General features: G+C 43.4%; 1 protein-coding gene across 19 annotated transcripts in view; it reads left to right on the top strand.

Annotated features, from left to right (window-relative positions):
- KALRN (kalirin RhoGEF kinase) overlaps positions 1-26,984 on the top strand; it is a 546,232-nt gene that overhangs the window by 499,935 nt on the left and 19,313 nt on the right. For 10 of the 19 annotated variants that reach the window (XR_013930070.1, XM_080399718.1, XM_080399714.1 and 7 more), the window contains 11 exons: positions 292-361; positions 927-1,013; positions 1,796-1,888; positions 2,965-3,015; positions 3,355-3,432; positions 4,353-4,538; positions 8,054-8,225; positions 12,588-12,826; positions 13,713-13,960; positions 17,248-17,371; positions 18,730-18,789. Coding sequence is in view for 12 of the 19 variants with exons in the window: in XM_080399718.1 (XP_080255844.1) it covers positions 292-361; positions 927-1,013; positions 1,796-1,888; positions 2,965-3,015; positions 3,355-3,432; positions 4,353-4,538; positions 8,054-8,225; positions 12,588-12,826; positions 13,713-13,960; positions 17,248-17,371; positions 18,730-18,789 (1,408 nt within the window). In the remaining 7 variants the exon portion in view is untranslated. Of the gene's footprint in view, positions 1-291; positions 362-926; positions 1,014-1,795; positions 1,889-2,964; positions 3,016-3,354; positions 3,433-4,352; positions 4,539-8,053; positions 8,226-12,587; positions 12,827-13,712; positions 13,961-17,247; positions 18,793-26,984 lie in introns of those variants that run through there. The other 9 variants (XR_013930072.1, XR_013930075.1, XR_013930071.1 and 6 more) reach the window with 9 other exon arrangements.

Below are 26,984 nucleotides of genomic sequence, written 5' to 3' on the forward strand. Positions count from 1 at the left end.
TCAGTGAAGGAAAGCAACTCTTGCAATTAGATAGTTATTGGCACTTTTTAAAAGTTTAAACCACTGTAATAATAAAGAAGAACAGATATTTTGCAAGACAAGACCTCCATATTTCACAGCTCTCATCTAATGTTTTAGAAATCCAACCATTATGGGCTGAAGCCAAGCTTACCTTTTCATTTATTATTGAATAATATAGCTAAAATTGCACTGATATATCTGAAGGACAACTAGTTTGCTGCTGGGATGACCTAAAGAAGTATTCTGAAATGCTGATGTCCTTTCTTTCAGCTTTTTCCTGGCAGAACTGGAAAAATGTCTTCAAGAACCTGAGCGTTTAGCACAGCTTTTTATTAAGCATGTAAGTTTTATTTTGTTACCTGTCTCTAGCATAATTGTCAGTTAAGGTGTGATGACTCCTTTCCAAAAAACATATTTGTGTCGACTTGGTACTTTTACATGCCTAAAATTAAATTTAATCATAAAGTATCCCTATAGTTATGCATCTGCAGTGAGCTGGATTGAACCAAAGCATTTGCCTTCTTGCAGACTTCTCATTTTGGGGGCAAGATTGTTGTGGCCGAGGACATCTGCCAAAATATAATTATGGCAGGTACTTGCCAACTGCTACAATTGACATGTTCATGTGATAATAGCTAGAGCACAAACCTACAGCAAATCTCAGACCGACCAGTGTGGGGCTGACAACCCCAAGTGGCTGCCCCCATGGAAACCTCCCCTTGCCTAAGGTGCAGAAGTGGAGAGCACAACCAATTACCGATTTACTTTCCTACTTCAGCAAACTAAATCTTTGATTAAACCAAAAATAAGGCAGACCAAGCAGAACACCATAGCAACTTTCTGCCAGCTTTTAATAGCAGAATAGAACGGTAGCCAATATCTCACCCGGCCTCTTGCTTTCATAGGAGCGGCGATTACACATGTATGTGGTATATTGCCAAAACAAGCCACGATCTGAATATATAGTAGCTGAGTATGAGGCATACTTTGAGGTAAGCATGGCTCATTATACGTTACTGCTACTTACAGCTGTGAGTTGAAGGCAAGTAGACTATTCTGTAACCTGTGGGGTTTGGCTAAAACAAACGTTAGAAGATTTTGATACTGCCCATGCTGCTAAAGTCTCTGCTATGGGGAAAAGTGTTATTCTTTCATTTGTTTCAAATTCTTATACTGTTAATTTCTAATAAATATTTAATCCCATACTCACTGTCTGTGGCCCTCAGAGTACAACTGCATTGATTTCTGTCCAAAATAAAATAAGACTTTTTCATCTGTGGTCTACAAACAGGGGAGGAGGTAAAAGTTGTTGGAGCTGGGTGGTGCCTCTCATAAATTCCAAATAACTTTGTGTGTTTGAAGGAATCTTTGGGACTAGACACATTTAGATATTAATGTGAAAGAAGCTTGTTTAGCAAGGGAAAAATGTTTCCTTTCACCCAAGGGTAAGAGGCATGCTTTGCAGGACTTGTTTGTGAGCTAATCCCCGCTGCAGTGGGAAGAGTGGTCTCCAGACCTTGTAGTCCTGCTCGGTTAGCTCAGAGGGGGAAGGGATCCCGTGCTTTCCAACGCCTTCCAGCTTGGTCAAGACTTACCCAGTCCTTGCCTAAGTAGGATATGCCGTTTTTTTAAATCCATTAAAAATCCCTCTTGCAAACAAAAGATTAAGAACAGGCCAACTTTCTGTGGAAATAAGTCTCTACTGAGACATTTTATCATGTTCTCTGTTTTACTTTGTTATTGTTTGCAATTGTTTTTAATCCTCAATTTTTAGGAGGTTCAACAGGAAATAAGCCAACGGTTAACCATCAGTGACTTTCTAATCAAACCCATTCAAAGAATAACTAAATACCAGCTTCTTCTCAAGGTGAGTGGAAAGATACAGTTTGGACTAAACTATAGTCTGCATCTTGCATGAGATGCTGTCATTTTAAGTCAGCCTTGGTTTTAACTTCATCAGCTTAAAAGGAAAGAGGAGTCTGCTTAAACATGGGCATACAATGACAGAGTACTGTGGAAAATGTCCAGAGAGCAGGAGAGCCACATCTGTAGGAGTAGTTTGCAATTTAGGATAATAAAAAGATTTTTTAAAATTATTTTCTATTGGTTTTTTTTATAGAAGAGTAAAATCCAAATAGGAATTTTCTTCCTTTGAAGTTTCAGAGCAAACTTTCATTCAATTTTTTTACATTGCAATAAGGCACACAGGCGTGTTAGTAAAGCCTGTCTTTGGTGCTGAATGGCAGACTTCTAATAAATGCTATAACGTCCATTTCTGAATATCTCTCTTCAAATTACCTTAAGGAACTTTATTTCCAGAATATTCTGCTGTCTTAAAATTGGGGGAAAAAATTGTGGTGAGCTCCCCAAAGGAGTCTGACCACTGTGGCTTCTGCTGATTTATCCTCAATGCCAGTTACTCAGCATTTCTGGAAGTCCATCCGTAGGGTCTCAAGCTAACATCTAGGAGCAGGCGTGGCTGAACCCTACCCTGTCATCCCCAGCAGTACTGGGGCTCTGAGCTGGTTTCTTCTCTTTTTTTGAACTAGTCTCAAGCAGGCTGCCATCAGCCCACAGTTTTGTAATTGCACACTAGCAAAGAGACAGCAGTGTGTTCCCTGAAATGCGAAAAGGAAAAAAAAAATCTTCAAGTGTGTGTGGTCTTGTGGCTTAAGACAGGGACCAACTAAGCATTCCCAAGGGCTAATCCTGGCTTTGTCTTTTTTATATGATGTTTTCAGCAACCATCCACACCCCTTTTCCATATCTATAAAGGGGTTATAATGTTCACGAACCTCTGCAGACGGTTTTATTAATATTAGCAAGTTTCTTCTCAGAAAATCACATGCTGGGATATGTTTTGGTGTTGTTTTTTTTTCAAACTGGCATCTTCTGTTTTCTCTTCCTGAAGTGCCTTAATGCAAACCTTTCTGCTTTCTTCAGGACTTCCTGAGGTACAGTGAAAAAGCTGGTCTGGAGTGCTCCGATGTAGAGGTACGTTTTCAAGTCTTAAGAATAGTACTGTTATCTAATGGCACTTTATGTGGAGGAATGAAAAGCCCAGTATTCCTTTGACAATAGTTGAAGATCCCGCTGGTATTCTAAACATGTTATTGCTCTTAGCTAAAATCTGAAGTAAAAGATGAAGGCACAGTCCTGCATTGCAGGTGCACCATCCTCTTTTAGATATGACTGTACATCTTCAGCACATGAGGGCCTTGCCATGAATAACTGCTAGCGGTGATTGTGCTACTGAAGTTCATTGTTTGACACTTTGCTTTGAGGAACCTTCTGATTCTCTTGTAATAATACAACATCCTTTTTCCTTAACAGAAAGCAGTTGAATTAATGTGCCTTGTACCAAAACGTTGCAATGATATGATGAACCTGGGTCGCCTGCAAGGCTTTGAGGTATGCGTTTGCATTCTGCTTATAACAACAGCTAGGCAAGGAGAAGTATTTTATCTTTCTATGATTGTCTCTACAACTGGCCCTATTCCAGGCTGTTTATCTAGTGCTTGTTCTTCTCCAGTTGCTGAGTTGCATGCTTTGGTGTGGTTTTGAAGGTGGGGGTGATATACCTTTCACTCTAAACTTGTGACAATCTATCTATTGTTTCTTCAAAATGTGAGGTCCTTAAAAGCTTCTGCAAGCTTGAAGTAGATTTCTTGTCTCTATTGCCAGAGCAAAATAAGTAGTGAGCCAGACTACTCTGCCTATTAGTAAGGTCACCCTAGCATTAATGTGTTAACAGCTCCCCCTGACTTTGGCAACATCCAGGAGGGGACCTGTGAGTTGTAACCCCACAGGTTACAGCTTGTGGTTTGTAACTAAGCCAACGTAGACTTTGGCAGCCCTCCTGAGATGTCTTATCTGCACAATGAAGTCAAGTTTGTCTTACCCTCTTATGCATTGTAACATTCCTGCAAACAGGTAGGTCCTGTTTTTTTGAGCCTCCAGAGGTGTTGTCATTGGCTTCTGGTTTAGGGAATGATGGAGAGCTCAAGACCAGAGGCAATCCAAGGCACTACAGTAACAAACTACATAATGGGAACAGTGTCTGAAATTAAGTATATCAAAAATTCTTCTTGAGACCTCTGGCTTTTGGTTTTATGTGCACGATCAGTGGCAACGAGAACAAAGAAAACCTATGTTATTTCTCTTAAACTGAGGTCTTGATTTACAAGATTGCTGCTTTGAAAATTTGGAGGGGATATGTCTCACATGAATTCAGTGCTGCTTGGAAAACTTGGACTGCACAAACCAGCAGATTGTTGTGTGGGATCATGGTGGGTCAGGGTTTGTAATGTCGGTGCCTTTCTGCTTCTCAGGGCAAGCTGACAGCGCAAGGCAAGCTGCTGCAGCAGGACACCTTCTATGTGACAGAGCAGGATTCTGGCGTTCAGTCTCGACCAAAGGAGCGTAGGGTGTTTCTCTTTGAGCAAATAGTTATTTTCAGCGAACTCCTTAGAAAAGGATCTTTAACACCAGGCTACATGTTCAAGAAAAGCATAAAGGTAAGAAGTAGAGAGGGAGAGGCATATTCTGTTTGATGGTCAGCTAAGGAAATCCTACCAGTTTTCTGTGCTGCGAGACTGGTCCATCCTGTCATAGGTGGACAACAATTTGCAGAAAACATTTGTGTTTACCTTTCAATGGACCAGAAGCCATTTAAGACCATCTCCAAATAAATCACTGGGTGCCTAAATTTACTGGGTAACTTTTACAAGGAACACAGCGAGGGCAGGTCCTCTGTCATTCATAGCTCTGCATTAGCAAATATTGCTACAGAGCCTGCAGTAGTCAAAGGAAGTATACAATAGTTGCTTTTAAGCGTGCTCATGAAAGGTGGGGGAAGGTGTAGTCATCTTAGGCCAAACTCTAAGGCAGTACTAAGCCTCTCTGTGACATTACTGGAAATACTGTCCCTAATCGGGGGAGGGCTTTTAGTGCAAATGTGAATGTTGCAAGAAGACAGAACTATTTCAAAAACAAACAAAACCATGCATAGCTCTAAAAATGCAGCTATGAGGAATTATAAAACCAGCCAAACTATAAAAAACGTTTCAAGAAATTAATTTTGCTTTTAAATAATCTTTCCAGATTGTGGGGCTGGGACTGAAAGTAAAAACTGGAAGTAACCAGGGAAAATACTTGTTTGTTCATTTGTTTAAGGGGGTTTATGCTTGTTTAACAAATATGAAGTTAACATCTAAAATGGTAAGCGCTACACCTCTCCTGGTAGAACAGCCTATACTGTGCCTGCAGAAAGAGCAAAGTCACTGGTTCGTTTGAGTGCCTTGATCATTCAAAAGCTGAGAAGCAAGTCGGGATTGATTTCCTTTTCAAAGATACAGGTTAAAAAGAGATATGGAAGAATGCATTGTGTTTGCTCTATATTTTAAATTATACATTAATATGAAGTAGAAGAGAACAGTATCAGGTACCATAATGCATATTAACCATGTATAACTAAACAAATATATGATAAACAGCATATTTATTGAAATGAGGGCAACTTGTTGGCTGACAGAATCTGCAGCATTTACTGAAAAGCCTATATCCATTTGTAAGTCAGCGTATTTCATAGTTTCCAACCAAATAATAAGCTATAAAGGAAAAACCTAAAGTGTACAAATAAACAATCATCTTGATTTAGATGATCAGCTTTGATTTTATCTTATTGCTGATTTAAATTATTATTAAAGTTGGGAGATGGAAATAACATTAATCTTTTTTGCTTCAGTTTATTGTATGTATAACAATGCAGCTTTTATCTGCAGGAAACAATTGCTGAATTGTATATTGTAGATAAAGAGAGAAAAATAAATCTCTCCTAATGTCAATAAAATTAGCTTGCCTCAAGGGCATGAGTTGCTTTTCTAGTTAAACAGCCTATGAAAGTAATACTGTTCCCACTGCCCGAGTTTAAAATTTTTGTGTGATAATTTTCCAGTCCCTCTTTTCTTCCACTTGGCAAACAGCTCGTTCTCCTGGTGAGTGCCTACAGCGAGTGTAGGATTCCCCGTGGCTCCATGTGCATCTCCCCCAGCGCAGCGTGGAGCCTGTGTGCCAGCACCTCTCGCACCCTGCCTCCCAGCCCCTACTTCAGCTTCTGCCTGCTTTTGTATTTCTCTCACGCTTTCCCACAGAGATGAGCTGTGGCCCACAGTGGAGCAGGACCATTCCCTGTTGCAGGACCACCACTCTGTGCCACAGGCATCCTCACCTTGCAGTGGAGCTTCAGCCTGAGCTGGGTGATTCCCTGGCAAGAGGCAGTTTGTCCCAAGGTGTCACATAAGCAGGCTTGCCTCATCACTTGTCTTTCATAACCCTGCCCTAAACGTGGGCATCCAGAATTTGCATCTGATAGGAGTTCACGAGCCAGAGTCTGAGGAAGCTTTACACTGTCAGCTGGGACAAAGTTTATTTGACCTTGGTTCAAGTGCTGACAAGATCCTGCTGGGCAGGTTGAGCCCATCTTCACAGCAGTTACCAGGACTGCCTAGCCATCTTTGGCTGGCTTCGATACCATCTGCAGTCATGCTTGTCTGGTTCTCTGGGAGGCACTCCCTGAGACATGGAGGCTGTTCCCCTGCTGGTCCCATCCTCCCACACAGCAGAAGGACCTAGCCAGCAGTGGAGATCCTATTTCTTTCCTCTGTGTCACAGTCGCTGCTGAGCACTGGAGGCCTCTTCGTTAGAGCAAGAAATGCGTACGACTTCGGATGTAGCCAGGCTCCCAAATATTGTTCTCCAAGGTCTGTCACACTGAAACTGTGATAGAAGCTTGAGCATGATGTCCTACATTAGCAAAGAACACTTCTTTATGCACTGGTGAAGTTAGTGTTCAGAAATTGCACATCCCTTCTTGGATACTTCTCAGTTGGATGCCTTTCAGACTCTCAATACACCTAAGTGGCCAGCCCTGGCAAATGCATCTCCCTGAGACGCAAATAGGAGGTTAGGGACTCTGACCTACAAGTCTTTTTCCTGGAGTCATACCAGGATTGACTTGCTTGCTTGGGCTATCAACCAGAGGAGCAAGATCTCAGAACAAGAGGAAGAGCACCGTCCAGGCTCGCTGTCTGTCCCTTTCCTTCTCACCATGTCAGAGGAGTTCCTGCATGTCCCTCTAACTTCACAGGGTCCCCCAGAAGAGAAGGAAGAGGCTCTTTCCATCTTGCAGTTTGAATGCTGGACAGTATTCAGATGTGGAGTGAATCTCTCCATGCCTTGACAGATGCTCAGAGCAATTCGAGATAGACTTCTTCTAGAGGGATGTTATTGCCTTAGTCTTTGGAGCTGTCTACTTTTGATATGAAGACTCTCTTTCTCACTTTTTTTTTTTTTTTTAAAGGCTATGCTAACATATTCTTATTTACTATCACAGGTATAAGTAGCTCAGGAAAAGTTAAAGTTTTGGGTGTACTTAAACAGAAGCCTCCAAGGGCAGGACAGCAGCCAAAAATGCCATCCATGAGATTTCCAGAAGTCTGTGGCTGCAGTCAAGTGAAGTGATTGCGTGCAGATGACTGTAATCTGCTAGAAATAAGAAGATCTGTTGGAACATCAGGGGAGAATTGCTCTTTTTTTCCCAGTATATCCCTGTGCATGGTCCATTCCATTTTTAAAATACTCTGACTGAAACTGACTTACCAATGGAGGATAAGAAATGTAAACACTTCTTTAAATCAAGGAAGGATAGACTATTAACATCTTAGTAGGAACATTTTAACTATATTTACAGGTTATAGTAAATTTTTAGCACATCAGTCAGGTCTATCTGGCCTTAAAATAGAAGTTGTAATTCAAGACAAGGCAGGCGGATGTCTGGTACATCTGTCAGAGCTTTATTAAGCTTAAGATTTATCTGCCTATATCTAGATGAGGCAAATTCTTCTGATTATGATCTGAAAGTGTGTTACTGGACTCAAATTATTTTCAGGAACTTTTCACAGCAATTTTATTCTGATTATTGAGTAATGTTAACTTATGCTCCATGTAACATGCTTACCTTGGCTTATTTCAGATGAACTACCTTATCATTGAAGAAAATGTGGACAACGATCCCTGCAAGTTTGCTCTAATGAGCCGGGAAACATCAGAGAGAGTCATTTTACAGGCAGCTAATCCAGAAATTCAACAAGCTTGGGTACAGGACATCAACCAGGTCCTGGACACACAAAGAGATTTCCTAAATGGTATGTACATGGTCTTTGCTTTGTTTCCCAAACTGTGACACTAAATGGGATTTAGAATCTTTGTGTCACTGTTTCCTCTGTGAGAAAAACGATCCAGCAACTTCTTCTCGTAAGGGAAATCCCAAGTAGGAAACTAGAGACCATTCTGCCTGTCATTAAGCACTGGGTCAAGTGGTATCCAGAGAGTACATGGGAACGAGTCCTCATAATTTACAGGTGGTCTTTGAAAAGAGACCACCTCGGTGCCACCGTACAGAGCTCTCTGCCCTGCACGCCAGGTCTGCCTGGTGGGAAGGTGAAGAATGGGAGGAGGGCTGGGCAAGCCTGATGGGAACTGCTGTGTGGCCCTGGAGCTCACCATCAGAAGCTGCTAGAGCCCCATCTTGCATTAAAGACAGCAGGTCGTTCTGGCCTGGCTTCATTAGCAGCATCTTGTGGACTGTTTTTGGCAGCCTACCACTCCCAGCTTAAATAGGTGGTGGGTCCCCGTGCAATTGCCGTGCATACATCAGTCAGGTTCATATTCAGGTCTCAGGTTCCTCCACCAGTGATGTGCCTTTGGTAGTACTTTTGTGCAAGATCCTTTTAAAATGCTGGGTTTTCCAGGTCTGTGTCACCTAGTACTTTCCATTCTACAGGGAGATTTTAAATCTAATCCCTTTCCCGGACCATGTCGAAGCCAGGTTGCTATTCGATCTACTCAGTAGCTCCCACTTACTCAGAGCAAGGCTTATCCCCAGGAACCTCCTATTCAACGTCACCATGTACTACAAGCTAAGGACACAAGGTGGGACGAAGGCTGCCTCACCATCAATGCCCTTACAGGTCCACACTCTGCAGGGCAGCAGCTGCTTTCAACAAAAACACAAGAGTGCAAGGAAACATCTGCCCCTGGTTTTCCTAGGAACCATGGGAGCTGTGCATGAACAGGTGCCTTTCCAAAATGTCAGCTTTCCTTTAGGACTAGATTTGAGGTGGTTAGAAATAATATTTTAAAGTAAAGCTGTGTTTCTAAAAAAAAAAAAAAAACAAACAAAACACAAAAATACCCCAAAAAAACAAAAAGAAACACACATGATAAACAGAAATGTGTATTTTGAAAATACAGAGGAATCAAGTGCAGTTAACAATTTTAGCTTGTTCTTGCTCATGACTGAATGAGGGAAAGAGGAGGAACCTAGGCTAGAGCAAAAATCTAAAAATAGTATCTATTTTGTTTGTTGGAAGCAACAAAATGGAATCATTACTTTGGATGCTTCCAAAATTGTTTTGCACTCTTCATTTCAAAACAACTTTTTTTAATGGAGCTTATATTAGAAAAAAGCTCTATATTTTAAGAACTTAATACTATGTTCAATAATGAAACTTATTTGCTTGAATCAAAGCATTTTGGTTTGGCACAATCTGTTAGCTTTTTTGATTTTCAGGTTTTGGTGTTCGATTTTGTGGATTTTTTTGTTGCAAAATCTGAAAAGGCCCTTTCAGTTCACATAAAAACAAAGATTCCCTTTCCTTCAACATGGAGGGTTTTAAAATTTTCATTCATCTTAGTCTGAAAACAATGGCTGAGCTGAGAAGGGAAGTGTTTCACCTGTGCTTCCAAAATTTGATACTGGAATAGAAAGGGCCTCGTTACCACCACTGTAAAATGATTCCTTAAATACACTGGTGAGATGAGCAGTCTCAGCTTCTCCAGTCTGACCAGTTAGTACCAAAAGTTGTGGCTTTTGTATTGTTGCAATTGGCTTTGAATGAGGGATTACTGGAACAAAAATAAGTTCCACTAATGGTTAGCTACAGAATTTTTTTTAAAATGTGAGAATTCCACAGACACTACTGCAGGGGATTCCTGTCCCTTCCACGTCTTTCTTACTTGTTGTTCTATGTTTGATATATTCACTCTTATCCTCCCAGAGCTTACTGCCCCGTGAGCCCGTTTTTCTATTGAAGCATCTTCATAGCCCCTATTTATCCTATCTGCTGTGAGGCCAGCAAGGAATTTGGTGGGTTAGGAACATAATCGTCAGTATCTTTAAAGCTAGAAGTAAAAATAGATTTATATTAAAACACAGGCTTAAGGATTTACCTTAAACCTATAAATAAGATCCAAGAAAATGATATTGTATCCAGCAGAGCCTGTGCAGTCCAGAACAATTTAAGTGGCTTTTAATATGTAATCTTATTGAGGCTGACTAAGCTTTAAATACGTTCTTTAGCTTTGCGTTTCATTAAAGCAGATGTTTTCTGTCTTTAAAATCATATTAAATCCACACTGAGCCAATGCTGCATAAACTTAATAACAAAATATTCCCTGTGAGTTCTTGCCCAAGCTGTCTCTGATTTTCTGTCTTCAACAGGGAAGCCTTAAAGTATACAGGGCTACGTACAAAGTGTAGTATTTGCATCCACAGTTCATAAATGTAAAACTTGGTGCAATTACACTGTAGTATTTAAGCCTTTCATACTTCTCCTCAGAAAAGCAAAAGCTGCTAAGCTTGAGAAACAGACTGTGCACCAAATGATTGGCTATAGTGACTGTTCTTTTGTTTTCTTTTAAGAAGCAAGCTGTAAAGAAAATATGTCACTGATGGATACATTTCATAAGTAAAATGCCGTCAATCTATACCTTTTCATCATATTTTGTGGGGGTCTAGAGAAAGAGATAGAATGCAAGTACAGGGACACTGATTTTTGCCAGAAGCTCGTAATAATACGAGCAGATGTTGAACAAGGGGCTGGAAGCCAGGCATGGCTGTGATAGTTAATGGTGGAATTAGTAGTCACAAGTGGACACTCAACTAAATACCCTTTAAAAACACTGAGAAGGATAGATGGTTTCAAGATAGATTGATAAGCATCCAGATCTTACTGCTAAAGATCTTGCAGCCTAATCTACAGCATATACTAGAGAAACGTCACTGTCATTATCAAAATCATTGTCAAAGTTCTCCCCAACCTTCCCTCTCCTCTGTGCCTGATCTTCATCAGGACCAAACCATTTTCAGCTGCAGCTGAGGTAAGCGAGTACAACTGGTAGTCACTGTGGCATAAATAGGAAGCGTAGGAAGCACTTCTGTGACAAGGGACACTGCGTAGGTTTTGGAGCCAAGTAGTCTTCCAGATTGCTACACAGGTCTGTGTTTGTATCCTTTTGGAAAAAATAGCTATCTGGCATCCTCCTTGATTTTTTAAATTATTTTTTAATTACTCTCTTGTTCTTTAGTATCAAGTGATTTCTTGTTGGAGCAGTCCTGCCTTTCTATGGAAAGGGAATGCTGGAGAGTATGCTGTGTGGCGCTGAGCCTTTCTGTTTTTCTTTCCTTTTCCTCTTGTTGGGAAAGACATTCCTTCTGTTGTGGTTCCCTTGTTGGGCTGATGCTGTGACATTATGTCCTGTCTGCCTCTTGCTAGACTAGTCTCTCTGCATTCCAGTAGGTTTAGTCTGGTGCACGTACACAGTATTAACTGACTATAAATCATGCATTAAAGCCTCATGACATGTGAAAAACCAAACCCATAGGTCTGCGGATGGTAGTCTGAGCCTAGCAAATCTGTTCCTTTCCCACTCACTGGGGGTCCTAGCCCTGATCCTTCCTCCTCCAAACGTAAGAAATTCTTTATTTCTTTACCATCTGGCATTTTTATCCTTCCTTTTCCCAGTGTAAGCTCTCTCCATGACTATGAAACATACATTCTCACAAGCAGACTTTTTTTTAAGGCCTATGAAGCTTTTTAGTGTTGCTTGTGGGTGTTTTCTGGAGAGGTCTGGAGTGCTGGGATTAATGTCTTGATGCCATCTGTACTTCCTCACTTGCTGGTCATTTCCAGCAGTTGCCCTGAACCAAAATAGTCAATATAGAAAGCACGTGGAGAACCAAGTTTCTGTGCATCATGTCTGAAGAATATTTAGTAGTCACACTCTCTCGGGAATACACAAATGAGACTTAGGGGTCTTGACCTGTGTGTTCTGATGATAGCAAAATTCACTGTAAATAAGCTGTGCACCTCATTCAAGCTTTCATTTATTCTGACTACAGGATGTGATTAATTTGTGCCGTTTCAAAGAAAATGAATGCAACTATGTGTGCTACAAATGGCAAATATTTTAACCCACTCTGTTGATTAGAGAAGCTGTTCTCCGCAGCAGCATGGAGTGCTGTGTTCAGTTCACACGCAGTACAATGTAACATGCTTGTGTCCTGTCCAGCCATGAACGTGCCCTGTGCTTCCAGGGGTGGCATCTGCTGTTCCTGTTTGGTTTGCAGCTTACGTGTTTGTTCCAGCTGAATCCCCCCACGCGCTCTCTGCAGCCCTTTGCAATGTCATTGAAAGCATATAGCTAATTCTTGTCCTCTTTTGCAGCGCTACAGTCTCCCATAGAGTACCAACGCAAAGAAAGTAGCTCAGCAGTGCTGAGGCCCCAGACCAGTAGGGTCCCTCAGCCCAACAGCAGACCCTATTCTTCTGTTCCAGTAGGGTCTGAGAAGTCTTTGAAGGCTACAAGCCGTAACCCATCTCTCCCACCCCTGAAGATATCTACCTCCAACGGCAGTACAGGGTATGAACACTCACAGCCCGGAGACAAGTATGAACAAAGCAAGGTACTGAGCTCATCTGATAAAACATGATCTTGTAGCCCATTTCTTATACCACAAGTGATCTGTGAAGTTAGTTTTACTTATGCTAACCAGGTCAACAGGAATCAACATATTGAAGCAGTGGTGTAAAATGTGGTTGGCATTAAACAGAGACTGCAAAAGCTCTGGCATCTAGACGGGTGGCACTTCAGCTGGGAAATGGAGACAGAGCCTGGAGAGAGGATCCCAGTGGGTTTTGGGCCACGGTGTTTGCAGACCTGGTGAACTGAATATTCCTTTGCAGTACTAGCAGCAGCAATATTCAGGCTTCTATAATATCCGTTAACCACCCATTCCTCAGGAGGTCTGCTCTGGTATAGAAGAGTTTAGACCTTTTCCCGTGCAACAGCTCACAGGGTGCCAGCTGAAGGTTACAGTTTGGGTGCATGTTCACTGTGCACAAACCACCAGAGTCAGCAACCATCAGCCAGCGGTGTTTGGACCCCACTGCTGGCTGCGGTTGACCAAAGCCACTTTACAGTGTGCCCTGTATTTAAGATCATGAGATGTGTGAGTATTCATTCTGCTTCTAATGTTGAGCCTTTGTTGGTCTTTCCCCCTGTATGGCTCAGCACGGATGGTTCATCTGTAAGACCATACAAATGAGAACATGGCAGGGGCACCGTCGCTGGCAGCTGTGAGATCTAATACGACATAGGAGGCTGGTTTGCATCAGATTAGTGCTGCCTTTCAGATCCTTAAAATCCTTTTCTATCAACGTGAACTTTAAGTATTTTGTGCCTTTCTCTCTGGTACAGTTAGGCTTGACGTGAAGCAGTGGGATTGCTGCCAGCAAAGGCAGGTTCCTCAGCGCCGCCTGCTCACAGGTTTCTGTTGTGTCCATTTTCAGACTGATTTGGGAGGGTGCAATGGGACCTCTTCCATGGTGGTGATTAAAGATTACTATGCACTGAAGGAGGATGAGATCTGTGTGAATCAAGGAGAGGTGGTTCAGGTCCTTGCTATCAACCAGCAGAACATGTTCCTGGTTTACCAGCCTGCAAGCGACCACTCTCCAGCCGCTGAAGGATGGATCCCCGGCAGTATCTTGGCTCCCCTTACTAAATCCACTACAGATAATAGCGACGGAAGCATCAAGTAAGTGCCATGTTGGCTTCACTGGGAGCACTGTGTGGATTTTTTGAGGAAAAAATAAATAAATAAATAAAAAGAAACAAACCCAAATGGTAGGGAACTCCTGCTGGTTTTTATCTACAGTGCCATTGGAACAAGCTGAATGGTCAATCCGCAGCATCGGGCAGCCATGGTGGATAGCTCGGGTTTTGCTTATTTTCATTTTGTGGGGTTTTGTTTATACTTTGGAGAAAAATAAAACCATAGACAGTTAAAGATACGTTTTATGTTCCACCATTTTACACCAACATGGACGTGCTTGGACTGGACTTATATTTATGTTGTATTAAGTTACTAATCTATATATTGGTTATAACAGGTTATAGCAAAAAAAACCCACAAAAACATCCAGGCCCCATGTTGGACTGAGGTTCACTTCTCGTGGAGGAGAGATTTTGTTGTCTGTGGCAATTTCCTTGTACAGCTTGTATCTTTTTTTTTATTTTGTTTTCTTTTGTTTGTTTTTTTTTCTGTTTGCAGTAACTTTTGTAATATATTTTTTTTGTTTGCAAGACCCCCATCCAAGTACATTCCTGTATAAAGTATTTTGCACTATTTAAAAAAAAAAAAGAAAAAAAAAGAAAAAAAAAGGAAAAGAAACAAACTCACATTGAAGAAGTCAGGTTGTGCAATATAATGGATAGTCGCAATGTTCATCATTGTACCTGTAATGTAACTAATTTTAAATGTACTATTTTAAATATGTAAAATAAATTTTCAACATGAGCATGTTTTAATGAGGTAAAAGAACTAGTTTGACCCTTTTTTGGTTTGGGTTGGTTTGGGGTTTTTTTGTTGGGTTTTTTTTTTTTGTTGTTGTTTATAACATTTTGTTGCTTATTTAACAAATGTGTGGATATATATATTTTTCTTTTCTGATTTTTAGAAATTTGTCAGTCTGAAATGACTAATGCAAGAAAGTGGTTTTTTGGTATTAAATACAGAAGGTACAACCCTCGTTTCAGTAATACCTGTGCTTTCTTTTAACATCTAAAATGACTAGATGGTAATGCATGACGTATGCCACAAATTGTTACCTTACATGAGTACCTCGAGGCGCAGAATTAAACACAAGGAAAGATTCTGTGATGGATTCACTAAAAATAATAATTTGACCTCTGCTGGAGTTTCAGTTAAGATAAATGATTACTTTACCTGTCAGTCAGTAATGAATGCTACTATAAATTGCATGTTAAGCCAAAGGAAATGCTTAGCACATCTTTTGCACATCTACCACGGTCATTCCTGGGTTCCTCTCTAACCACAATATGCAACCACGTGCTCTTAGGTTTATCCGTGGCACCAGGCTCCTGGTGAAGACTGATTTCATGGCAGCTGTACAGTCAAATTCTACATCAAATTATGTGGTCGGATGAATTGTGGCCAGGAAGGTGTAACAAAATCAAAAGACACGTGCATTGCACTTCTCTCTTTCTGACTGCAGTAAGATTTGAAGTCTCGTATCATGTTTTCAGACTCAAACAGCTAAAAAAACCCTGAAATCAAAAAGATGCTTGAATAACTGAAGTCCTGTGGGTAAAAACTGACCTGGAGCTGGTGTTATCTTCAGCCCTGTCTAGTCTGCCAGATCATATTGAATAATTAATATAAGTAATAAAAGAGTTTCTTCTGTTGACAAATACTGTACACAAAATATGTGGTCGATCCAGTAGTGTTGGCACCATGTATTATTCACCGATAACTCAGGGAGTCCATCAGCCACATCCTTGAGTCTTACCATATCTTAAAGGAAAACTTAACAGTCCTGAAGTGTTGGATAACTTCCCCTGCTCTGCATATCTCGTTTGGACCTCCTCCAGAAATGCCCAAATATCAGACAGCACTTATCTGTCTGGCTGAGACGTGCAGGGTGCTCTGGTGCTCCTTGTGCTCAAACATGACCGCACATGCCAGCTGTTTGCAGTGGAGACGCTAATCCTGTTGTGAAAACAGTTGATACGACCCAGTTCAGTCTTGTGTCAGTGGCAGACAGCTGTTGGGAGGCCATTAGTTTACTTTTTTTTTTTTTTTTTTTTTTTTAATTTGAGCTATTATACAGCTTCCATCAGGTGCTGAAGTAGAACCCAAAAAATGCTTAGGAATCAGCCACAGTGTTCATGGGGGAGCGTCATCTGTGCGGGGCATCCTTTGAGTCCTACCTTGCTAACATACTGCGTTTTATTGGCATCGCAGGTGATCGTTGGATTACATGCAACTTGCTTTGTAAAATGTGTCAAGGTACTGTAGACATGACATGTGCCAAACATTGGGCTTAAACATGCAAATCAAATTTGCATGACTTAAAGGTGGGCAGATGCATTGAACCTGGATCCCAGCTCATCACACTGCTGTTTTGGTAGCTTTCTGCTTTGGACAACATACCCCTTCCCAAATCCCCCCCAACCTGTCCACTATTTAAACCAAATTAAATCCATATTAAGATGTTTTGGTTTTTTCTTAATTTATGTCTGCTTTGATATGCAATTTCTGTTGTCAACACAGCATTGCTCTTACAAGGGGTGACATGTTCTGTTGGTTTTTTCCAAGAGTAGAGATCATAGGAGCAGTAATGAGGGGTGAAAAATGTACCAGGAATTGTGCCTGCTGTGGTGCTAGCCACAAACCTTGGAGTGACTGATGTCCTCTCTAATCAGACTGGCAAAATCAAATGGGGAATTCTTGGTCCTGAGGGTCACAGCAGAGCTTGTCGTTCTAGGAGATGACTTATCTCTTGGAAAGTTAATGACGTAGTTCCTATTTGTTGGGCTATTCATGCTCTGAGCAACATGTAGGGAGCAACACCTTGAATTTCTTAAATTTTTAAAATTTGCTCTACTGAGTAATCTATTAATGTATTTGCATTTGTTCCACTGCTTTTAACCAACAAGACCAAGGACCAAATTGGCCTTTTAACTGTAGCAAAACCAAAATAAATTTCTATTTGTGGCAATGCAAAACAAAGTCCCTGAAACCAGATGGCCAAGTTCTAGTTGCCTGCTTCCATCATGGACATTTTTTTCCTGCTCCATGCATTTAAACAGCAAGTGTGGCACAACATCTGCTTTGCAGAACCGTTTGGTTTGGTTTTTAACTTCAACTCTCATTGCTCAGTTTGAGATAGGCGTATTGCCAGTGGCTTTCACCTTCTAGGGAATCGCAGTAATCGCGAATGTGGATGCTGGTTCCCCTTTCCAAATCCTTCCTTCCTGCTATGATTTGCTGTTTGATTGCTGCGTTTTTTGGTACAACAGGAAGTCATGTTCATGGCATACCCTGCGCATGAGAAAGCGGGCGGAAAAGGAGAGCAGTGGCAAAAATGAAGCCAATGGGCCACGTAAATCCAAGGATATTCTGGGGAACAAAGTCTCTGTTAAAGTGAGTAAGGCCATCTGAAAGCTGTGTGCTGCTCTCCTGCTTCCCATCCTTTTCACCCCCTATAGCATCCTCTCCTGAGAGAGGGAGGGGGTGGCAATTTTTGTTTTGGTTTTGGTTTGGTTTGGGGTTTTTCCCACTTTAGTTATCCCTTTTCTTTTTTTTTTTCCTTTTTTTTTGTAGTATCCATTTTAGCAGGACTTTTGCATGCAAGATAAAATGCAGCCTTTGTTTTTAGTTTTCTTTTTCCTGGCATCCTACATGCAAGTAAGTAATCTTCATTAAAAGAGCAACTATATAGATGGTTAAATAACTGTTCTTAAAATTGGGACAGTAGTGATTTACTGACCTCTGACTTAGCCCAGCCTGCAGCTCCACCAGAGCAGCTGCAGTGGGGAGAAAGCCACTGGGTGAACCAGTGGCCTCACTGAGGTCGATGAGTTTTCTTTAGGCCAATATTTCACCAGATCTTAAGGTAATGGGTTCTCAGCCTTGAGACGGTTAAGGTTTTTGGATTGGGGAGATGGTCTCAATGACCTTTTACTTTCCATGTGACCAGATAGGGCAGAGATGCTGACTCTGTCTCACCAGGAGAGGGTCTCGTGTGTGTCTGTGTGCGTGTGTGTGTGTCTGTCTCTCTCTCTCTGAGATCTCCCAGTATGGAAAAGGTTGAGAACTGTGGGGTTAAGCTCCATCTTCTGCTCGGGGTGCCTGACCGCTGTGCTCCAATTCAGAGGATCCATCCCTAAAAACCGACCATGAGGCCTGCTCAGGACTAATCTGGGGCTTTCCCTCCCAACAGAGGCAAGCAAACACTCGTGATTTTGACACAACCAAAGCCCAGCCTTGGTTCAGGAGAGCACTTGAGCATGTCCTTTGGATCCACCCCTCTCCAGGAGAGCCCATGATTAAGTGTTTTCCTTTGCAGAGGCTTTCCGTCTTGTAAGCCTAGTGGAATAGCCGTGGCATGTGCAAAGGGAGGAGCCCTGCGGCGGCACCCCGGGCGCCCCCGCACCCCCCGTGCAGCCGCCCTGCACCCTGCAGCCCGCCGGCCGAGGGCTGGGCGTGGGGAAGCCATTGCTCCAGCATGGTGGCCACAGTTCTTCCTCCTGTTGCTTCCTCGCTGTTTTTACTACCTGAACGACCTACAGAATCACTGCTGCTTCTTTAACAAAAGCATGTCTTTGCCTTTGCTCCCCTTGTTTTGTTGTCGGCTTGTTTTCTGTTGTTTTTTTGAGAGCATTTTCCGTACTGTTACCCATCTCCATGCTGCTCACAACTCCTGTGCTGTGCTGCCCTGTCTAACCAATCTCTCCTCTAATCTCTTGTTCTCTTTCTTCCTCTCCATGCTGCCAAACAAGGAGACAAACAGCTCAGAGGAATCAGAGTGTGATGACCTTGACCCCAATACTAGCATGGAGGTAGAGACAATCATCCTTGTGATTTTGTTTTTCTTTTTCCTGAGAACATGTGCCCGTTTTGAAATGTCTTTGCTGAAAGGGGAGCTGGCGGGTCTGTATCACTTGTGGACATATGTGCCACTTCAGTGTGATTCACACAAAGCACCAACTCTGGTTTTGCCAAGTGCTGAACTGGAGTTTGGGCTGCCTTTGTGGTGGGAGCAGTGGAGGAAGCTGAGGAACAAGCTTCTGCTGAGCTGGAGGCTCACGTAGCCACCCTCAGCCACTGTTTCCCACCTGGGACCTTGTTCAGTGAAACAATAATGCATGCATGTCAACCGCTGATAAACCCAGCAGCTTTCTGTATTAAACCCCCACCCTCGCCCTGGCGATATGTGCCGAGCTGCTAGTCAGGCTTGTGTTATAAATCACTGGAGCAAGCGTGGTTGCACCACAGCTAGTGCTTTAAATTGTCTCGGAGGTCAGAAAAAGCAACGTTTCTTTTTTCTCCTAGCAGAGTGGGAAATTGCATTTCTATAAAGGTACTGAAGGAGAATGGTAAAACTGGTTGTATGAACGTGCCTGTGTCACAGACAAGGCTGATGCAGACAGGTGGACCCAAATGATGATGTGTTACACTACTATTTTTTTTCCAATGTGGAACCACCACTTCTAGTGGAGTGACAGAGACATGCCTTGCTGAGAGAGCCCAAAGGAGCTTACAATCATAAAAAGTTACATGTCTGGTTCTGCTCCATTAATATCTCGCAGGATCCATTTTTTCCTGCCCATAGTGACCACACCAAGCATTTGTGTACGTGGTACCAAGGTTGAAAGAGCTTCCTACTGGAACAGGCAAGGACAAGATTCAGAGAGACACAAGTGATTTGGTGGAGATGACAGAGCAGGTCATTGAAGAACAGGGATATCTGTGTCCTAGGAGATCTCCAGGATGCTGCTAGCCAGGCTGCACTATAAATATCCCACAAAAGACAGCTGATCTTCCTCCTGAAGGGGAAAAAAAAGGAGGGAGAAGTGCAGTGAGATGCACCTCAGCTATTAACCTGAAGGCTCTCTTCTATTTTAATTGTGTTGGCACAAGTAAACACATCTTTGAGAAGGGGATGTGTACTAAAGGAAAGCTTTGGGCCCAGCTGGCATCCTGGAGACTGGATGGTCCTTGTGACTAAAGACGCATTATTCTCAGGAGCGTGTTGGCATTTTCAAAGAGCATTTTGACAATCACAGGTAACAACTAGAAGTGTATGTATTTGTTGCAAGGTGGTGCCCAGTTACTGCACTTAAGTCTGTGTAAGCTTTAGATACTGAAAATTGCCCTGTGGTGTGAAAAAGGTGGCTGAGATGCCCGTGTGTTGTACAGAGCTGGGTGAGAATCACCATGCTTTTTGCAGAGTATTTCTGTGTTTTGACTTTGCCTAACAGGAAAACCAGACGTTTTAAAATTGTCAGTGGAAGGTATCTGAGTCCTCACACTGTCGACATTTCTAGTTAGTTCTAACATTCTCCACATGGGCCTTTTCGTTTGTTTGATTTGGGGTTTTTTACCATGGTAGCCTGCCTTTCTGAAGTTCAGGAGGTAAGAGCCTTTCTATTTAAACCAAAAGACACTAATGTGAGGTCTTAGCAATGGTATGAATCTGCTGTTGGGGGAGTGACTATGTGCTTGGTATGTAACTTGATTTACACTCAGAAACCTCATTCTGCATCTCCCAGGTCACTTACTGGAGATGACACTGCGCTACACTGTGGTCCCCAGGAGCCACAGTGTTCCACATGGCTTGGAAAGCTCAAGCCTGCTTCTCAGCAAAGCTCTTCAGGGCTGAGCATATGTTTAAAATGGCAGAGGGAGAGAAAATAAGACTGCAGTTGTGGGGGTGACTTACTAAACTCACGCTGCCCTGCTTGGTGCAGCACAGCCCTGGCTTTGTGCTGATTTTTGTACATCTGCAGCCTGGAGTGAATGTGGTCAGCTCGCTGGTCTGGCTAAGAAATGCTGGGGGGAAGGGATTGCTGATACACAGTGTAAACTAAAGAAAAACATCCAGAGGGAGCAGAGCAAGGGTGGGCTCATAAAATGCTCATGAAGCCCTAGAAGAGGCCATGGAGAAGTCTAGTCTGTAAAGGTCTGGGGTATTCACTTACTGGGAACCACAGTTGTTCTCCCTTTCCCTTCATTATGAGTATTTTGATGATCCTTTTCAAACGTGTTATGAGGAATGAGCTCTATTAAGGCCTTGGAGCTGAAGCCTTCTCATTAAAACAGAGGCAAGGCAAGGCACTTCCATGGCCAGAGCCTGGTTCAGGGCTTCATTGGTCTTCCGGGTGTTGTGTCATAGGCTCCAATAATTGTTGAACAGTGCTGCCCCTCCGCCTCAACCTGTGTGTGCAGTCAAAATCAGCATCTCGCCCAGTTCTCCTTTCCCTACTCGGCATGGTCCATCCCAGTGGAGCCACTGGAAAGTTCCCCGGGGACCTGGAGCCAGCGTGACTGGCTGCCTGAGGGTGGGGGAGACCTTGTCCTCACACCTGGCTCAGCTCATGATGGATTTTATAGACACTGGAGTGCTGGTAGGAGAGCTGTGTCCTGGCTGTCAACATTCAGAGGTGCATGAGGCCCTACTTGTGTCGTTAAGGCGGAGTTGTGTGTGGCTCTTATTACAGCCAGGTAATAACAGGGTGAGTCACTTGGCTTCACTTATAGGACTGTCACCTCAACATCCCTCTTCCTTCCATCGTGCAAGAGAACATGCACCAGCACTAGCACAGACGCAGCACTCTCTAAATGCAAAGCAGACATATTAATTACTTGGAAATATCAGTGCAATTTACCTCCAGCCTACTCACTGCACAAGAAGTCAGTAAGCTGTTCGTAGTGTCCATGAGGTCCCACAGCTATCGTGGTCTTTCAAATCTAGCTTTGCCTGCTGTTTATAAAATACCCCATATCTGTTCAGTCCATTTCAGATTTCTAAAGCACTTTGCCTTTGTTTCAAGGGGAAACATAGACAGGAGGAAATGTGGAGTACACATACAGCGTTGTATGTGTAAACTGGTGACTGTTTAAAAGAGTTTTAAAATGTTTAGATTTTAATGTTTAAAATGCCATTACTGTGGTTTTGCTCACACAGGGACATGCTGGCCCTGGGGAACTTTCCATTCATTGTAACTTTGACTAGATATAGTATCACTTGGTGGGTTTTTCTTTTTTCATTGTTTATTAATACGTAAGGAAAGTACATAAGGATGGAAATTAAATTTGGGGGTTCTTCCCCTATTTTTCTGCTTTGCACTGTTGTTTCACAAAACAGAAGGTGAAAACTCACTTGTTGGGCATGTAAGTGTAGGAGCAGGCACTTAAGGAGCATGTGTAACCACGTGAGGGATGGGAGTAACCTATATTTAACAGAGATCGGAGACTCCCTTTCCACATGTCTGTAGCTAATTGCATAGGGACAGGCAACTCCACTTCTGGGAAGAAGGTGTTTTCCCTTGTGAATCAGTAAATATCATCCACACCCAAGTCTGGGGTCCTGGACAATGACACAACTAATTGTCATACAATTCTGTGTTGTAACATCTCATGGGGTTTTAATATGGCTGAAGTGGTTATAAGTCAACTGTGCAGATCCCATCGGGCTCCTCTCTTGTCTAAGTGAATGTCCTTCCAGCAGTCAGAAGACCTGACTGAGCTAAACCTCCCTAAATTCAGCAGCAGCTCTGCCAGGCTTTGGGGCGGACCTCACATGTAGGGATCTGACGTGGCTGCAGATGCCTTGTTTTGCACAGTGTGACTCCAACTGCAGTGTGTTACAAGTAATCCTGACCAACACACAACTATCGCCGAGAGCCTCGTGTCTGTTCCAGTTTCTTAGCTGTGCAAAGGAGAGATGAAGTCCAGGCCCACCCTGAGCCAGTGGAAGTGCCATCATTAGATTAGTGAGCTGGGCTATTGCCAAGGTATGCAAGTTGGGCTTTGTAATGTATTTTTTTTTCAGTTATGACATTTTAGCATGTTAAGAGCTACTCAGAGACACTTAGAGCAAGATAAGCACTAGGAAACATCCTGTGGGGAAGAATATTGTGTTAGAATCCCCACAGTGCAAGCGGTGGAGTAAGTCATGGTTTGGTGGGTACAGCACTGGCTCCACGTCAACATTCAGCTCAGGCCAAGAATTCCCAAGTGCTTCAGGCAAATGCCTTGAGCTGTCCACCTCCAGAGCAGATCTAACACACTGTCTTGGCAAGGTCTCATACCACGCTAGTAAGAAAGCCTTTCTTGGCCTGTTCCTACAGTATGAACAAGCGCAAGCCTGAGAACTTCCTGTGTTTCTCTGGAATGGCCTCCATGGGCAGCACTGCCCTGAGTGACCAGGGATTGCCGAGACTGACCAGGAAGGTGGCTCATCAGGTGTGACGTAGCCTGAGCTGGCAGCGCAGGTGTGGTAGTTTAGCTTTCTGGAAAAGAAAGAAGTGACCTACTTCGTCTGCAGGAAGGAGATAGAGTGCTACAACACGGTGCCCGCAGTACCAGAGACATCCCACAGCTGTAGCTGTTGATGACCACCAGCCATTAGGGCCTTGCAGCAAGAGCATGGTGAGGGCAAGAGGATTTCTGCTTTGCACAGGTGCATGTACAATAGTCTGCATCCCTTGTGGCTTCTCCACCAGTCTCAAAGGCTGCTGAACCCATCCATGCTGGGTGCCAGAAGGTATCCCCCATCCCCACCAAAAGGCTGATGCTGTGGGACATTTCATCAGATAACATCCTCCCATTTTAAATCACATTTTCCCTTTGGTAGCATTTATCCATGTGTAGCAGGATCCTTATCTGCTTCTTTTAACAAGAAATTCCTCCTGTTAATTTATTTATTGGGGGGGGCGGGAGACTGGTGACACTGTGAGCTTTTCTCTGCGAAAGTCTCAAAGTAGAAGTTGACCTAGTCAGAGATGGATTGACAGACCTTTTCCTACAAGTTAGAGTTGGGTTAATTCCTCTGTAACTCATTTTTTTTTCTGAGAATCATTAATCTTTTTTTTCTTCTTTTCTTTTTTTTCTTTTCTTTCCTTTTCTTTCTTTACCTTTTCTTTTCTTTCCTCATTTCTTTTCTTTCCTTTTCTTCTCTTTTCTCTCTTCTCTTCTCTTCTCTTCTCTTCTCTTCTCTTCTCTTCTCTTCTCTTCTCTTCTCTTCTCTTCTCTTCTCTTCTCTTCTCTTCTCTTCTCTTCTCTTCTCTTCTCTTCTCTTCTCTTCTCTTCTCTTCTCTTCTCTTCTCTTCTCTTCTCTTCTCTTCTCTTTCTTTTAGTGTGAGGGAGCAAGGAACGTGCTTCTGACTCTGCTACCAGCACGTGCAAATGCATCAATATTTGATTTTAACTCAGTGAACAAGAAGTGCCATGAGGTGTTTACAAAATGCTGAGCTGCTTGTCCTGGAGTGAACATGCCCTCTACTGTTTAGACAAAGCATGGGTTTTACTGCAGAGGGCTTGGTTTGCAGCCTAACCTTATGCTTTAGGGGGAAAAAATTGACTCCTGTTCTTGCTGCACTCCCTTAAAATAGGACTGAAATGTGGCATTGGAAAATTCTGGGCATCCACTGGGACCTGCTGGGTGTTGTGTGTGTCTGGGCTGGGCTCAGGCCTCCTGCAGGGGGGTGGGTTAGGCACGGCGAGGACGTCTCTGCGACGGAGAAGCAAACCCTGGCCAAGGCAGCCGAGCTGCGCTTGCAGAGCATTTCAGGGCTGGCCCTTGGCACTGCGGAATGATTTCTCGTTCCCCACCAGACACAGCACGTGTGGACAGATGAAAGATAAGCTCTTGCTAAGAATTAGGGCGGTTGGAGTCACTTTGCAAGTGGACTGTGCCGCTACTGCTGCAGATGTATTTCTATCTTTATAACGTGAGCCTAGCAAACCAGGGAAAAAGTGGCCCAGTACTGCAAAATGCTGAGTTGCTGGATGCAGCAGCTATGCTGCTTTTCTAAAGCCTGTTACACCGAGTTACGCTGAAGTCATTTAGATCTAAGTCACTTAGATCCCTGCAGGTCCCCAAAGGCATTCAAGTACGCGCCTTGCATGCCTTTCTTGGTTTGAGACCCGAAGCAGCGCTGGCTGGAGGACGGAGAAGCAAGGTCTATTTCTGGGGTTTTTATTGAATAACCCTGACCCGTCCTCCCATATCTTTATCTCCTCCCCCTCCCCCTTCCCTCCAGCTCCCTGGCTTTGTGTTAGTCCCCACATCACTTGAGGAGAGGCCGTTTTGTGGTCTCTGCCTTTCTCACCCTCTGAGGTTTCCTCTTTCACCCATCACCGTACAGGGAACAGAAGCTCTCCTGGCCGCGGAGGGAGCGTTGTGAGTGTTCACCTACCCTGGACCAGGCTAGAGGTATTTCATCTACTGGAAAAAGTAAACCTATCTCACTTCAACTAAATTTATGTTCCTAGGAAAATAGAGCCAGCTGTGCTTCTTACCTGAGGAGCGACTGCATTGCCAGCCGGGTTTCATCCCTTAGGGTGTGTGTCTACCTGCTGTGGACTGATGGAAGATGGTGTGAGAAGGTTTTGCACTGGATAGTTCCATCCCTGTGCGTTTCTTTGCTGGCAGGCCAGCCTGGCAGCCACAGTGGTGCAGGTGGTGTTTGCTGGGATTTCTTCAGGGAGCCCTTCTCAGCGTGAGACCCCAGGCCACCTTCTCCCGCTCCTGGCTGCTGTGGCCGGGGTGCTCAGCTGAGGGCTGGGAGGTCCTCCTGCAAACTGCTACAGACTGTGCAGGGTTTCACGGCTCAGCCTTGTGTCGCTTTTCAGAAGACAAGTAAAACTCCACAAAAGCCACATAACCAGCAAGGCTTTTTCCCACCTGGTAATCTCAAAGCAGTGCAGAGCATTCCCAGAGGGAGTGATGCACAGAAGTCAGGGCTGCTGCATCAGCCCCGCAACCACCACCACTGCCCTTTGGCTTGTACGGGAGCACCCTACGGTGAGCAGGGGCTTAAAAAGGGGGGAAAACATGCTGGAGAGAGTGGTCTTTCACGTCCTTTTCTCAGAGGAAGAAGTCCCTTGGATTTGGAGCCCATTGTGTTGCCCATGTGAGCGTCTCTGGCAGCATCATGTGCCACAGGTGCAGCATCCTGGCCCCCGAGCCTCGGTGGCTGCCAGGGAGCTGCATCCCCTGCCTGCAATCCCCTTCCAGTGTATGGCACCTCACTCTGCTTGCCAGCAGCCTGTCCCAGGCCCCTTGCTGGCAGGAATTTCTGCTCTTAGAGCAATGCAGCCTGATTTTTGACTCTTTGTAAAATCTCTGAGAAAAAGAGAATTGGGAGGAGCTACTTGCATGGATTTTAACAGTGTTTCCAGCTTTTTGCACACACCATCATTTTCAAGATGCTCTGGAAGATGCTTGACAAATTTTTCCATAAGGGAAAACAGTCGTGGCACCAGCAGGAGGCTGTGTGGACAAGTGGTACATGAGCTCCTGTCCTCCAAGGGCTCTGCGGCCAGGCTCTGCAGACGTCCTCTCCACCCACAGGTATTAAAAACCTATTTGGCAAATGAAGAAGTCCCCTCCAAATCCTAGAAGAACTCCGTGGAGTCTGTCATCTCCTGCCATCCATCCTTAACCTGGGAACCTGGCCGGCATGCAGAGAAAGGTAGCAAAGCCCCATGGCCTGGGAGCGGACCTGGGAGCCAGCGAAGCTGGATTTGGCTGCAGACCTGGCTATGCCTCTTTGCTTTCCTGTTTCTGCCCTTCTCACCCCACCATTTGACCTCCTCCTTCAATGCAGACCAAATCCCGTTCCCTAATTAAGTGATGTATTAAATCACTTTGGTAGTACTTAAACATTCTCGTATGCAAACAGGCTTTTATTTTTGTCTAAACTTAAAGCAGGCAAAAGCTGCAACATGGCTTTGGGTGTGTTGTTGGGTAACATATTATTAATTAACAGGTGAAGCAAAGGAAATGTCAATTTTACCCATAGACTCTTTCAATATTATCTAGCAGTGGTAATTTTCTTTCTGATATTCTCATGGTGAGGCAAGGGGGAAAAAAAATTGGTAAGACAATTATTATAAATGATTGTGCCTTGGAAGTCATTAGAAATGTAGCATTATTTATAGATATATCCATTACATTCATCATTGTAGCTGCCTATTCTAATGGATCCTTTGGAGTTGTAAAATTAATATAGACTGTTAGGAGTGT

This window comes from Falco punctatus (assembly GCF_963210335.1).
Source record: "Falco punctatus genome assembly, chromosome: 8".
In the NCBI taxonomy this organism is placed as follows: Eukaryota; Metazoa; Chordata; class Aves; order Falconiformes; family Falconidae; genus Falco; species Falco punctatus.